This window comes from Callorhinus ursinus, unplaced genomic scaffold, assembly GCF_003265705.2.
Source record: "Callorhinus ursinus isolate GAN/ISIS: 27379988/994484 unplaced genomic scaffold, GSC_fseal_2.0 scaffold13, whole genome shotgun sequence".
Taxonomy (NCBI): domain Eukaryota; kingdom Metazoa; phylum Chordata; class Mammalia; order Carnivora; family Otariidae; genus Callorhinus; species Callorhinus ursinus.
Window position 1 is genome coordinate 3573936 of NW_027397075.1, and position 12608 is coordinate 3586543.

A 12608-nucleotide genomic window follows, 5' to 3' on the forward strand; every position below is an offset into this window, starting at 1 on the left:
GCCTCAGGCACAGACTTGTGATAGACTGCTGTCCTGAGTCAAGCCCCGGCCTGCCTTCTCTGTCCAGGGCCCCACCAGACAGAGCAGGAGCTTCTGCGCCTGACCAACGACTCCCCTGTGGACCTTCTGTGTGCACCCGTCCCTTCGTGCCTGCCGTCCCCTCAGCTGAGACCAGATCCTGTCATCCTCCAATCTGCTGATCTCATTCAGTTTGAGGAACACCCTCAAGAGCCTTCTGGTAGGATGCACTGTGTGGTTGCGGGGATTTTCTCTGGGTTAAAAAATCAAAGCACAATGCCAGTAAGGGAAAAGTTTGACGGAGGTGGGGAGAAGCTGTATTTTCAGGCACAAGTATACCTGCGCCGATTATTCACGACCCTCTCTTCGGTCAGTTTTCCTGCAAAGCTGGGTTCACAGCCCGGGGTGGCTTGGGGAGCCTCCAGCCCGGGAACAACAGTGGGTCTGGAAGGATGACTCAGCTGGGCCGTGAAGCCCACGGACGCATGTGTGGAGGGCTTCCCGGGCTTGTGTTGCCTGCCTGCGTAAAGGTGCAGCAGCTCGCGGGCATACCCGGTGCCCCACGTGCGTGCACGGCAGCTCTAGTCCGGCCTAGAGGTGAATGATGGCTCTGGGTCGGGGCCTCGTGAGGGATATAAGCAGGGGAGGGAGGGCCGTCTGTGACTTGAGCTCTGGGCCCTGCACAGGAAGCTGAGGAGGGACTGGAAGCTAGCTGCGGCGAGCACCGATCTGGTGCTGGCCCCGAACTTGGGCTCCCAGACACGCTCACACCTCATCCCCACCGCAGCCCTGCAGGGTGGGCGACGGAGGGCGTGGCTTGGCCTGCCACCAGAGACCACGCTGGCCCCAGGCTGCCGGACTGGAGGTGGCCAAGCTGAGATTTGAACCCCAGGCCCCTTGTCTTGCTCTATCACCTGACTTCCGGAGAGGTGGCCCATCTGCTCTGTCGAGGCACCTTCCCTGTCGCCTTCGTCTGCCACAAGGGTTTTTCTCCACTCTGCTTACTGTTTCCAGGGGGAAGCCAGGGACAGCCTCGTGTTGCCCAGTGAAAGAACTGAGGCTGTTTATCGGGAGAGTAGGAGGTAGGGAAACCTTCTGCCACTGGAAGATGTAACGTGTGACAGAAGCAGGAGTGTACCCCTCTGGGAGGCACGGCGGGAGCCGGCGGGAGACGGATAGCAGTGCGCCCGTAGGGTTGCAGCTTTGGTGCATTTCGTCTGCAGCAGGCCCAGTACTCGGGGCTCGGCCAGAGAAAGAGCAGCCTGTAAACACTGAAGGAAAAATGGCTGTGTTTCACTGCCTCTGTGCACTTCTCTCCCTGTCTCTGCCCGCCTTAGATCCACGCAGGGCACAGCCCTCCGTGAGCGGAACGCGCCGGGGCTTCCGGACACTGAGGCCCCTCCTCGTGGGAAAGTCTTCAGGTCCCATGAGGCTCATGGGTCTTTAACGACCTGACACAGTGAATGGGCAGAGAATCAAACTGGGGAAAAAATGCTTCTGCACCGTTGCCCATTGAGTTATAACCCAAAGTGAAGCTTTCTAAAACTTTGTAATCCCAGGGAGAGAGAGCTGAGGCGCCATTTATTTATAAATATCTGACTCACGTGACGTGTTGGCCACATAGCTGATATGTAAATTGCAGCATGGGCGTGATGTTTGGTGGGTGATTTTTAAAAATATTTTTTGAGATGATAACAAGGGAGAAACCCCACACGTCTTACAGGTCCTAGAACTGAATGTGTTTGCTTTTTGGTGTTTACAGAAATTATGATTTTAAACCAAGAAGAGAACATTGAAATTCCAGTACCAGTAAAGAACAACAGCCCAGCCTCGGACTCCAGCTTCTCTGGCATCTCAGCAGCTGTCCCAGTGCCTCCCTGCCCCTCCTCAGAAACCTCAGAGTCACTGCCCAGCAAGGAGCCCGTGGAAAGCCCAGCCAAAAAGCAACCCAAAAATAGAGTAAAATTGGCAGCCAATTTTTCCTTTGCACCTATAACCAAGCTTTGACTCGCGTTTTGAACATAGAATTAGGATGGGGAAACACTGTCTGATTCTGCACACAAAAGTGGGTTCGAAAAACACAGCCTTTTCTGTTTGAATGCAAACCCCCTAGAAGCCAGTTCATCTTCAGATGTATCCCATAATGTTTGGTTTCTTTTACATTGAACACAGCTTTAGAGCTGAAGTGTTTCTTTTTTTTTGCTCCTCCCCTAATTATTTGGAAAAAACAAACAAACCAAAACAACAAAAACCCAAAAACTTCCTCGCATTTGTTAAGGAATCCTTAATATATCTTACCAAATTTTTCTTAATTATTCTAAAATGTAATGGTGTTCTGTAAGGAGAAAGCAGTGAGACCTCAGCTAGAAGGGAGTGGTTTTACTGCCATTAAAGCCACATCCGTGGTAGAATCTTACATGTAGCATAAGATAGCCTCTCAGCCTTTGCTTACTGATGTCTCCAGACAGTACAAATCAAGTGCATGGTGTGTGATACCGCAGAGCCGGCTCCGCGTCCCTGCGCGTTCCCACATGGAAGCGGAAGGGCGGGCGAGGTGGGGAGAATGTATTTTCGGGTTGGATATGAAGCTTCCTGGCTTCCATGTGACTTGTAAGCGTGCCTTGTTTGTTCTATTGAACTATGTCTGTAGTTGACAGATGTGGCTTCATCACAAATTTTTTTAACACTGTTTCCGCTTCGGGGTGCCATGTAGGAGCTTTCTAGAAAGTTGAGGATGTTTTAAGCTTCCCTTTTATGTTACGTTCCAGTGTGATATGGATTAGGTTAAGGAAAAGGAGATGGTCTTGGTGTCATGAATTTAAAGTCAGCATTTGAATTCCAGCACACAGTATTGTGTGTTGAACGGCAATGTTGGGAAGAGAGTCTGATTTTCTAAAATATGCATGAAATGCATAAATTACAAATCAGAGCTGAGGGGCGAGGTGCTTTAACAGGAGCAATACCGATACTCTTTCCACTAGGAAGAGACAGAAATTCAATCTCTACGTGTGAAGGCCAAGGTTGATCATCTTAACCTTGTATTTGTAATTTTAAAACCTGGTTTGGGTAGCTGGGAAGCTTTATGTGTGAGTGTGTGTGTGTGGCGGGGGGGGGGGCTCAGTGTCTTTTAATAGTGTCTGCTTTTACTGTTATTTCTCGCTGTTGGAAGCATGTTTGGTTTTTTTGTGGTGTCTGATGTTGGCATTTGGGAAAAGCCAGCCTTTGAGGGAGCACTGCCCTGTGGAATGACCTTCGCCTCGAGGTGGCGGAGGCATCCAGTGACGGGTGGTCTCTCACCCCTCTTGGAGAAACCTGACATTTACAATGGGTTGTATTTGTTGGGCAAAAAGGCGGATTCGTTCATAGAGCAGAAAGAACCTGTTGGCATAAGGTCTTCCACTACTGAGATGGTTTCTTTTGGGGGAAATGTTTATATTTTGTAATTTCTAGAAAGCCAGAAAATGGGCTCTGATTTCATAGCCAGCATTTTGATAAAATGCCACAAAACAAGGGCTCCAGAGAGATTTTTACAAGTCGGGTTTTTGTTCCCCAAAATCTTTAAAATGAAGCCATTGGTTCCCAGTTCTCCACACATGGCCCCAGTCGAGATGGAACAACCCTGGAAAAGCTTGCAAGCAGTATGGCCCTCTGCGAAGCCTCTCCAAATGAAGGCATTTCTCCTACAGACATAGTACGGCAGGAAGTCAAATGCAGATGTCCAATTTTTTTTTTTTTAAGACGCTTTTAACCAGTGTGAGAAAGTTGGTGTCGAGAACCTCAGTTGCCTTATTCTGAGACTTAAGGCTGAGTTTGCACTCTTGGACTTTAGTTTTGCTCACCTAGGGCAGGATTGACTTTAAAAACGTCAGAGGTACCATTACAAGTCACGAGGAACAGTCTCAGAGCAGTTTCTTTGGGCAACCATCAAAGAAGAGCCTGCAGGTGTGCACTGTCGTGGGAGTATGGTCAAACCCAACCGTTCGCTGGAGTCGCCAGCCAGTGTGGGATGCGTGTGTGACTCTAACCGTCGCTGTTGGAAGATGAGAGAATAAATACAGCGTGAGCTTGTTGTGTCCCTGATGTACTCCACAACGGCCAGTCTGATTGCTATCTATTTTTTTATCCAGAGGCTTAATGAAATGATGTATGAGAATTAAGACAAAGAAATTATTTCTGGGTGGTAAGATTTACCAGATTAGATATATCTGTTTAAAGAAAAAGAAAAAAAGTTCACCACAACCCCCTTTCCCATCTTGCACTGTTTCGGATCGGGCTTGGGGGAAGAGATGTTTTTCTTAACTGTCTACTTTGTTTGAACACTTTTTTTGTGGTTCAAGTGCTGTTTTGTGTGTTGGGACCAAACAGTTGTCAATAAACTTTACAAAGCAAGCATCTAATTTGAGTCTTCCAAGTGCTGTGTTATTTGTCTGAGGGGTGGGGTGAGAAGCCAGTCCAGTCCTCTCCTCTTTTCACATTGGGTTCCCCCAACTTCTCACCCCTTCTGAAAATCCAGTTGTTGGGGAGAGTGAAGTAATCTGACATTCTCGGGGGCCCTTCTCACTTAGCCTGCAGCCCCAGCGGGTGTCTCTCTGTACTGCCTGCCCCCCTCATGGTTAGGGCCCTCCGAGGTTTCCAGCCGAGTTCCAGTGTATAATCACACGTGGGGCAAATACAGTAACCACAAACCCCTCTGGTTAGAAACCTGAGATAATCCCTCAGATCTCTCTCCCCATGAGAGAAACCCATTTTGCAGTCTACCTTGTTTTTGGTCACTGCCTGGCATGCTTTTCCAGTAAGTGCATTTGGAAAAGACTTCTTTCACAGATTCCACGGTGAAACCCTTCCCCTAAGACCACCGTGACACCCGCCCCCCACCCCCTTGCAAGAATCTAAAAGAACCTAGAAGACACTTGAATGTTGGGGTGAATTGCTTCTTCATGAAGTGCCATTTTTTTTTTAAAGATTTTATTTATTTATTTGAGAGAGAGAGAGAATGAGAGATAGCACGAGAGGGAAGAGGGTCAGAGGGAGAAGCAGACTCCCTGCCGAGCAGGGAGCCCGATGTGGGACTCGATCCCGGGACTCCAGGATCGTGACCTGAGCCGAAAGCAGTCGCTTAACCAACTGAGCCACCCAGGCGCCCCATGAAGTGCCATTTTTAAAATTCCACCACTAAACAGCTCTTAAAAACCTTTGGCAGTCCTTTCCAAACATCTCTCGTGCTAGCAGATCTTTGCAGAAAACCTTGAGCCCCTATTGAGCGACACGGGGATGTTCTGTAGGTCTGGACTGGGATTTGCAGCAGGGCATCCGCATTTCTCTCTCTGTTTCTCTTGTGGTCTGGAGGTGGTAGCTTTGAAGATGGCCAGCTGAATGAAGGCGCACCTGTCCATGCAGAGGAGATGGGTGCCGACATCTAGAACCTGGCTCCTGATGCTTCACCCTAGCTGTTCCCTCCACCATGAGGAGCATGGTGCTCTGGGATGTCTGTCCTCTGCTTTCTAGCAGCTTCACATGGGCAGAGACCCAGTCATGGCTCAGAAGCATCCCCGCTGCCTCCCCCACCAATGGGCTTGCTCCGTGGATTGGGACAGGTCACATGTTGGCTCTGGGACTGCGAGAGGAGCAGGCACCCTGACTCACTGCCCCATAAACCGGCGGTCGGCGTGGTCCCACCACTGCCTTGCCAGACCTGCACCGCCTGACGGCACACTCCCGCGGTAGCCGGCCAGTCTCGGGGCTGCTGCTGTGTTAACAGCATTGGTGTCACCGCATGCCACTCTTTGGGGACAGACTGAGCCCATTTGCTTGTTTGCATTGATACTTTCCCAGGAAAGTTCTAGTCTCTCCCTGGGAGGAAGGCAGCCCTGGGAAATAGGAGGAAGCAGCTGCTTGCCTTTGGGACAGGGTCAGCAAATTATGGAAATGGCAACAAAGAGAGAAGCCCTCACTTCTCAGGTGCCCCGGGCCAGGAGCCTAGAAGATCTCAACTCTGAAATAGAGGACCAAGACCTTCCTCAGCGAGACGAGGAGAAGAATTCACATTTTCTGGGAAGGAAGTACTTGGAAATGGGGGACTCCAAGCACAGAGGAGGCGAGCGGAAGCTCAGTAGCCACTGCCACAGTGTGAAGAAGCCAGGAGCTGCTGCAGCAGTCAAGGGCAGGGTGGCGCCATCTCCGACCGCTGCAGGCGGCTCATGGGAAGGCCTCTGCTTCCACCTCTGCCCGGAAGCCCTCCCGGCTAGACTGCAGGGCCTGGCACGGGAGAACCCCCACTCCCACCTTCCCCCCGCCTTCTCCCTCAGAGTTTCTGATGTCGCTCACAGTGAATGCAGACAAGCCTGCCCACGGGCCTGCAGGGCCCCCGCCCTCCGTGTTAGCAGCCTCTGAATCTGGTGTGGGGCCCGGGTGCGCAATCAGGAAAGACCTCTCCGTTCTCGAGTAGAATCCCTGTTTCGCTGCCCTACGTGAGGAGGATAATAGGGTTTTACACATGGACTCTGAGTCCTGACCCCTGCCAACCTCCCGCATCTCCCCTCTGTTCTGAGTGAGGGCCCCAGGTTTTGTTGGCCGTCATCTGGAAGCCACCTGTAAATCCTGGAGGCCATCCACAGGTCCCTGCCACATGGGCCTCCCTCAAAATGGCAGCTTAGCTCATCAAACCCATGAGGAGAATCTCCAGTCCGTTGAGAGCGAGCCCCACAGAATGTAACCGAACCAAGGGAGCGGCTTCCCATGGTCCTTGCCAATGTCCATCCGGTGGAAGCCAGCCACAGGCTCCCACACTATCCTGGAGGGAATGACTGAGGAGGAAGGAAAGGAGTCCCGGGCTAAACCCGCTGAGGGTCAGCGGTCAAGTTTCAAAGCGGCAAGAGCCCCTGATAGACCCACTTGCAGTCCACCCATCTTCCACGTCCTAGCGCCGAGGTTTCCAGATGGGAATGGGAGGCCACGGAGGCTGAGCAGAGAACCACCCCCTCTGACCCAGCCAGTAATTCTGGGCTGGCCATGTGACCATTAAAAAACAGGATAACAGGCCCAAAATTGAATTTCTGATGCTAAGCTCCATGTCAGCACACCGAGACGTGACTACAATTTCAGCGCTCCCAGAAATGGAATCCTAAACCAATCAATCAGGAATAGTCTGATCAGCACTAGCCAGGTAATGGGCCTATCAGACCCCTGTCCTCCCCTAAAGGAAGGTGGCCTTGTGATAGCCAACCTGCTTCTGTGCCTAGTATAACTTCCGGTTCCTGCTCCCTCCTGCGTGTGAGAGAGCCTTCCTCTCCATTCCACTGGTACTGCCTGATTCGAATTGATTTTTGCTCAAGTAAACTTAATATTTTTTAAAAAGATTTTATTTATTAGAGAGCGAGAGCGTGCAAGCAGGGGGAGCGGCACGCAGAGGCATAGGGAGAAGCAGGCTTCCTGTCGAGCAGGGAGCCCAGTGCGGGTCTCGATCCCAGGACCTGGGGATCATGACCCAAGCTGAAGGCAGACGCTTAACCGTCTGAGCCACCCAGGCGCCCCTAAACTTAACATTTTTAATATGCCTCAGTTTATCTTTATCTTTTACCATGACGCAGGCCAGGCCTGGCAGACCCCGTGCTGGGGTCCGGGAGACCCCGAGGAGGACGAGTGCCCGGAGCTGTTGCTGTGAGCCTCACCGGGAGACTCTGCCCAGGATAAAGCCCTGGAGGGAGGCGGGCGGAGAGGCAGACAACCACGGAGTCCAGGTGACAGTGCTTGAACCCCTGGACTCAAGGGTACCCCACACCTCGGCCCAGGAGCCAGGAGATGCTCTGATGTTTTGGCCTCTTTGGCTTCAGTTTTGGTTACTTATGACCAGAGCATCCCACTGCAGAGCTCCAGCTCCACATGGGGGGTAGGGGGAGTAGGGGGACAGCAGGGGCCACTGAGAGTTCCTGACAGCCTCCCGTGGTCTCCTGTCCCCACCCCAGCCTCACCTCCTCCAACTCCTCTCCGTGCTGCATCTTGCTGCAGAAGTGCGTCCTTCTTTAGGGACATCCCTGAACCCCAGCATCCGGTAGCTGCCCCCTCCTCCCACGCTCCCGCGGCCTCTGTGCTTACCACCATTCCAATGGGACAGAAAGTCCACAACTGTTCATCAAAACCCAAACCCACCGCAGCTGCCCCTCCTGTGGGCGGAGGGGCAGTGAGCCACCTTATCAATAGAGAAATAAACCTTGGTGGGGAGAGTGGGCCCTGGGGCCCGGAGTCAGGCTAGCATGAAGGCCGGAGGGAGCTGCATTGTTCCAATAAAGTGGGAGGGTAATTGCTCACAAGGAGGCCCCGGGACAGAGGTGAGCCCTTTGGCGGCTGGTAGCAAAGCGGGTGGGAATAGGAGCAGTCAGTCTTCACTGGTGTGTGTGGCTGTGATGTGAACCCACATCCACCTCCATACACATTCGGGAAGGTCGGCTTCCTGTCCCGAGGCTTCGGGCAGCTTGGTTTCTGTGGTGAGTGAGGAAAGGAGGTGAGTTCCACGTCGGACTTGGCGGGAGGAGGGAGGGGACAGCTGTGGGAAGGGATGTGAGGGGTGTGCAGAGCTAGTGGGGGCGCAGCCCAGGTCATGTGTGACCGGGGGGGGGGGGCCGGAAACCCCCCGGGAAGGTGCGGACACCTTGGGGAAGCATGTGCAATGGGGCTCCAACTGACATTCAGGTTACAGTAACTTTTGTCACAGCAGCCTGTTCACGTGTCTGCTCACTGTCGGCTTCATGAAGGCAGGACCCAGCGGGTGTCACTCACCCTCTCTGCCCCAGGCCTTCCAGAACCATAGCAAGGCTTGAGCAGCCTTCTGATCTCGCAGCTTCTTCCCTTCAGCTGTGGCCAATAATAACCCACTCTTCTCAGTGCGTTATCTACCACGTGCATTGTTCTAAGCCCATCCCGCACAGCTGATGTCTCGTTAATGCCCCAGTGTTCTCTCCGTCTTACAGGTCTGGACACTGAGGTGCACAGAGGGGCAGAGATCCCCCAGGCTCACCCAGGGAGAGCTTCAGCTGGGATTTTCACCCAGGCAGGCTGACTCCAAGCCGAAGCCCTTCATCACCTTCTAGATTGCTTTCCTTTTTGCTAATCCTGCTGGTCAGTGGGTTTTGTTCGGATTTACTGCCGTTGAGGAGGCCTCCCTCCCCTCCTCCCCCGCACCTCGCTCCTGTTGGATGTCCATCTCCCTCACTAGAAGGTAAGTTGCAGGAAGGCAGGACCCTCTCTGTCTGGTTCATCTGTGTTCCCTGGTACCCACCATGTGCTCCATTCCCTGGTGGAATTAAACACGGGAACGGATGGAAAAATGACCTGACCTTTTTTCCTCAGCCAGCTTCCCTATGTGTCTTGCCCCAGCGCAGGACGCCCACCCAGCTGTCCTGTGGTTGGTGGCAGGTATCTGAGCCTTGCTGCTGGCAGTGGGCCCATTCTAACTGCTTCTTCTCAAGCTGTATTGGAGCTGAGCTGGTGCATTCCCACAGCTCAGGGCTGCCCAGCAACCATGGAGCAGAGAGGTTTAGAAGAGGCTCAGCTGCTGCAGGCGTGGCCAAGGCTCACCTCCATTCGAGGACAGCTCAACCGGGAATGGGGTGCGAGGCTGCTGGGCTTAGAAATGAGAAATAAACACACTGAGCCCGACTGGCACCCTGCTCTCAGACTCAGGTCCCAGCTCTCCCACGGACATCCTGTGTGAACTTGGGCTAATCACTTCCCCTTGCTGAGCCTCAGTTTCCCCAGCTGCCACATGGAAGTGATGACCTCTCCCCCACTGTGATGGAACAGTGGGTGAGGGGCCACTCTCCTGCCTGATGCATCTGGCTGCTGGGCCAGCACCTCGCTGATACCGCTCACACCAACCCCATCCTATTGCAGTGTCCCCTGGGCCCTTTTCACAAAGTTCTGAAGGCCACATGATGTCTGGGTCAAGTTGGATGCTGCAGAACACCCGCTCCTTGACACCGCCAGGTGTTCCTTCTTCCTCCCCAGCTGCTGCTCCTGTTTGCTCCCTTAAAAGATGGTGTGAGCAAGGGTGAGAAGCCGGAGGAACGGGGAGGAAGGGGGTGGGGAAGGCCCTGGAGGTGCTGACTCACCAGGCCCCAGCCCCAGGCCTTGACCATGAGGGTGGGGGGCAGGTGCAGGAGAGCTGGAAAACAGCCAGATCTGCACATTAGGAAGGTCCTTTTGGCTTCAGCAGGGTGCACAGATAGATCAGAGAAAGAATTGGCAGGGAATCCAAGAAGTTCTTGGCACAGGGAATAATGTATGAGGGCCCAGGAGGGGGGCCAACAGACCGCATAGCCCGAAGAACCATAAAATCCCAAGAAAGCTTTGGTGCCCCCCGCAAAAGGCGAGCGGATGCGATGAGGGCAGGGATGTAGGGAGGGCCAGGTCCAGAGAGCCTTTTCATCCACACGAGAGAACCTGGATTTCAACCGAAAGGTGTAGGCACCGTTTTAAAGAAGGGAATGACAACTAGGTTTGTGTTATTCAGAAAAGCAGCCAGCCACTGTGTGGAGCGTGACCAGGTGCTAAAGGAGGCCAGTTCAGAGCAAAAGGTGATGGTGGTTACACTGGGGGCATGGTGGTATGCACAGACTCTAGGGAAACTCAGTTTTCTAAAGCTAAAGACTTGGCAGTTGGGTGGATGTGTGGAGGAATAAACGAGCCGAGGTCACGTCCTAGGATAATCTTTCTTGAGATGGGAAACTGCAGGGGAAGCTGAGGCAGTTTAGGATGGGGGTTGGCCAACTTTTTCTTAAAGGGCCGGTGTAAATATTTTAGGATTTGCCAGCCATGGGGTCTCTGTCACAGGTATTCAACTCTGCTGCTGTACCCCGCAAAGCAGCTGGAGACAATCCATACACAAATGCTCTTGGTTACCTGCCAGTAAAACTCAATTTACAATAAACGGGTGATGGGACTGTTCACTGGCCCCTGGTTTAGGATATGTCACATTTGATGTGCCTTCTCTGGTTCCAAATGGACAGTCTAGGAAGCAGTCGGGGAAGTGGGTCCGAGTAAAAGAGAAAGGTCTATTCTAGGTGAAGGAGGGAATCCAGGAGCAGCCGGGTGCAAGGGCCTTCTACGGCCAGGAGTGGGGAAGAGCAGAATGCTGAGGGCCAGGCCCTGAGGTCAAGTAAGAGAGAATGGAGACTGGAGAGAGGTCTTCCTGGGTGGTGGGAGGTTCACCTCGAGATGGGGCACGTTGGCAGTGTCATAACTGGGCCATAACATACCCCACAGAGCTAGCGTGAGGGTTGACTGTGTGGATGGGATATAAATGTGGGGTGCCAGAATACGCCACCCCAAGAAATGCCCCTTTGGCTTATGGATTATTTCCGAGCTAAAGACCCTTGAGAACCAACAAGTGCAGAGAAAGCTCTTCTTTTATAAAGGCAATCTCCCTTTATAAAGGAAATTTCCATTCATAAAAGATGTCTCCCTCTCCCACACCAGGAGGAGGAAGTCTCATCAGTGGAGAAGGCAGGTCTTAACATCTGCATAACAAATCTAACCACACAACACTTGTTTACCATACTTTTTCTGCCCCTCTCCCCATAACTTACTACTTTATCGGAAACCCAAAACCCCTTTTCCTTTTAGTTCAGATGGTAGGTGGGTTCAAGTTCTAAGCACCTCTTTGGGTTGTTCATTGCCCAGTGCTCCCACATGTACTTGTGCAGTGCCTGTGTTCATACACTCCTGCTTGTTTTTCTCTTGGTCTTCTGTCTTTGGCCCATCTCACTGAAAGGACTCCAGCTGGAGGACATGAGATGGGTAAAGAAAAGAATTTTTCCTTACCCACATAACCACATGATGACATCCCCAGTCAGAGGGGTCAGGGATAAAAGAGTGACAGAAACCAGATTTAAATAGGGTGAGGATGGGACTAGAGACGAGAGAATGAAGACGGCAAGATGGGGGACAATTCTCAACATGTAAAGCTATGAAGATGGACAGAGAGATGGTGGCTGCAGGGGAAGATGGAATGGAGTGCTAGTTGGTTGGTTGGTTGGTTGGTAATGGGAGAGATTTGTTTCAGTTCTGACAGGGAAAGAAAGACCTTTTGAGACTACAGGAGAAGGGATGGATTAATGATGATTCCACCAACAACCCATAGGGCGTTGCTCAAAGGACTTGGGAAAACTTCATCTGTACGGTGGAAGTGATGAGAACATCTGCCTCTGGGGTTGATGTGAGGAGCTACAGAGAAAACGCACACGTGGCTCTTAGTAAATGTTTCTCCTGTTGTATCTTTTCTGCTCCAGCTTCCAAAATGAGTGAGTCTGGGTCTGCAAGGTTTCCTGGCTCTGATGGCAGCCCCAGTGATCCAGGAACATCTTGAATTATTACTTTCTTCTGTTCTTGTGTGAAAGCCTGAATAAATGGTGGGGATTTTTGTTTGTTTAAAACGAATCAATAGAAATAACAGGAACATAAATTAGGTGTACCCCAGGGCTCAGGGGATGTACTAGAGGCAGGATTTTTATGAGGGTTTCGATCTCCTTTGGCTCATTGGATCAGTGAGTGACTGCTCTCTAATTGGTCTGAAGTCAAGCCTTCCAGACCCATGTTTT

General features: G+C 52.0%; 1 protein-coding gene across 9 annotated transcripts in view; it reads left to right on the forward strand.

The window, feature by feature from the left end:
* MARF1 (meiosis regulator and mRNA stability factor 1) overlaps positions 1 to 4415 on the forward strand; it is a 44266-nt gene extending 39851 nt beyond the window's left edge. For 8 of the 9 annotated variants that reach the window (XM_025855510.2, XM_025855512.2, XM_025855514.2 and 5 more), the window contains 2 exons: positions 68 to 238; positions 1781 to 4415. In XM_025855510.2, coding sequence (XP_025711295.1) covers positions 68 to 238; positions 1781 to 2025 — 416 coding nt within the window. In that variant the 3' untranslated portion in view covers positions 2026 to 4415. Of the gene's footprint in view, positions 1 to 67; positions 239 to 1032; positions 1750 to 1780 lie in introns of those variants that run through there. The other variant, XM_025855513.2, reaches the window with a different exon arrangement.
* Positions 4416 to 12608: the final 8193 nt, after the last annotated feature.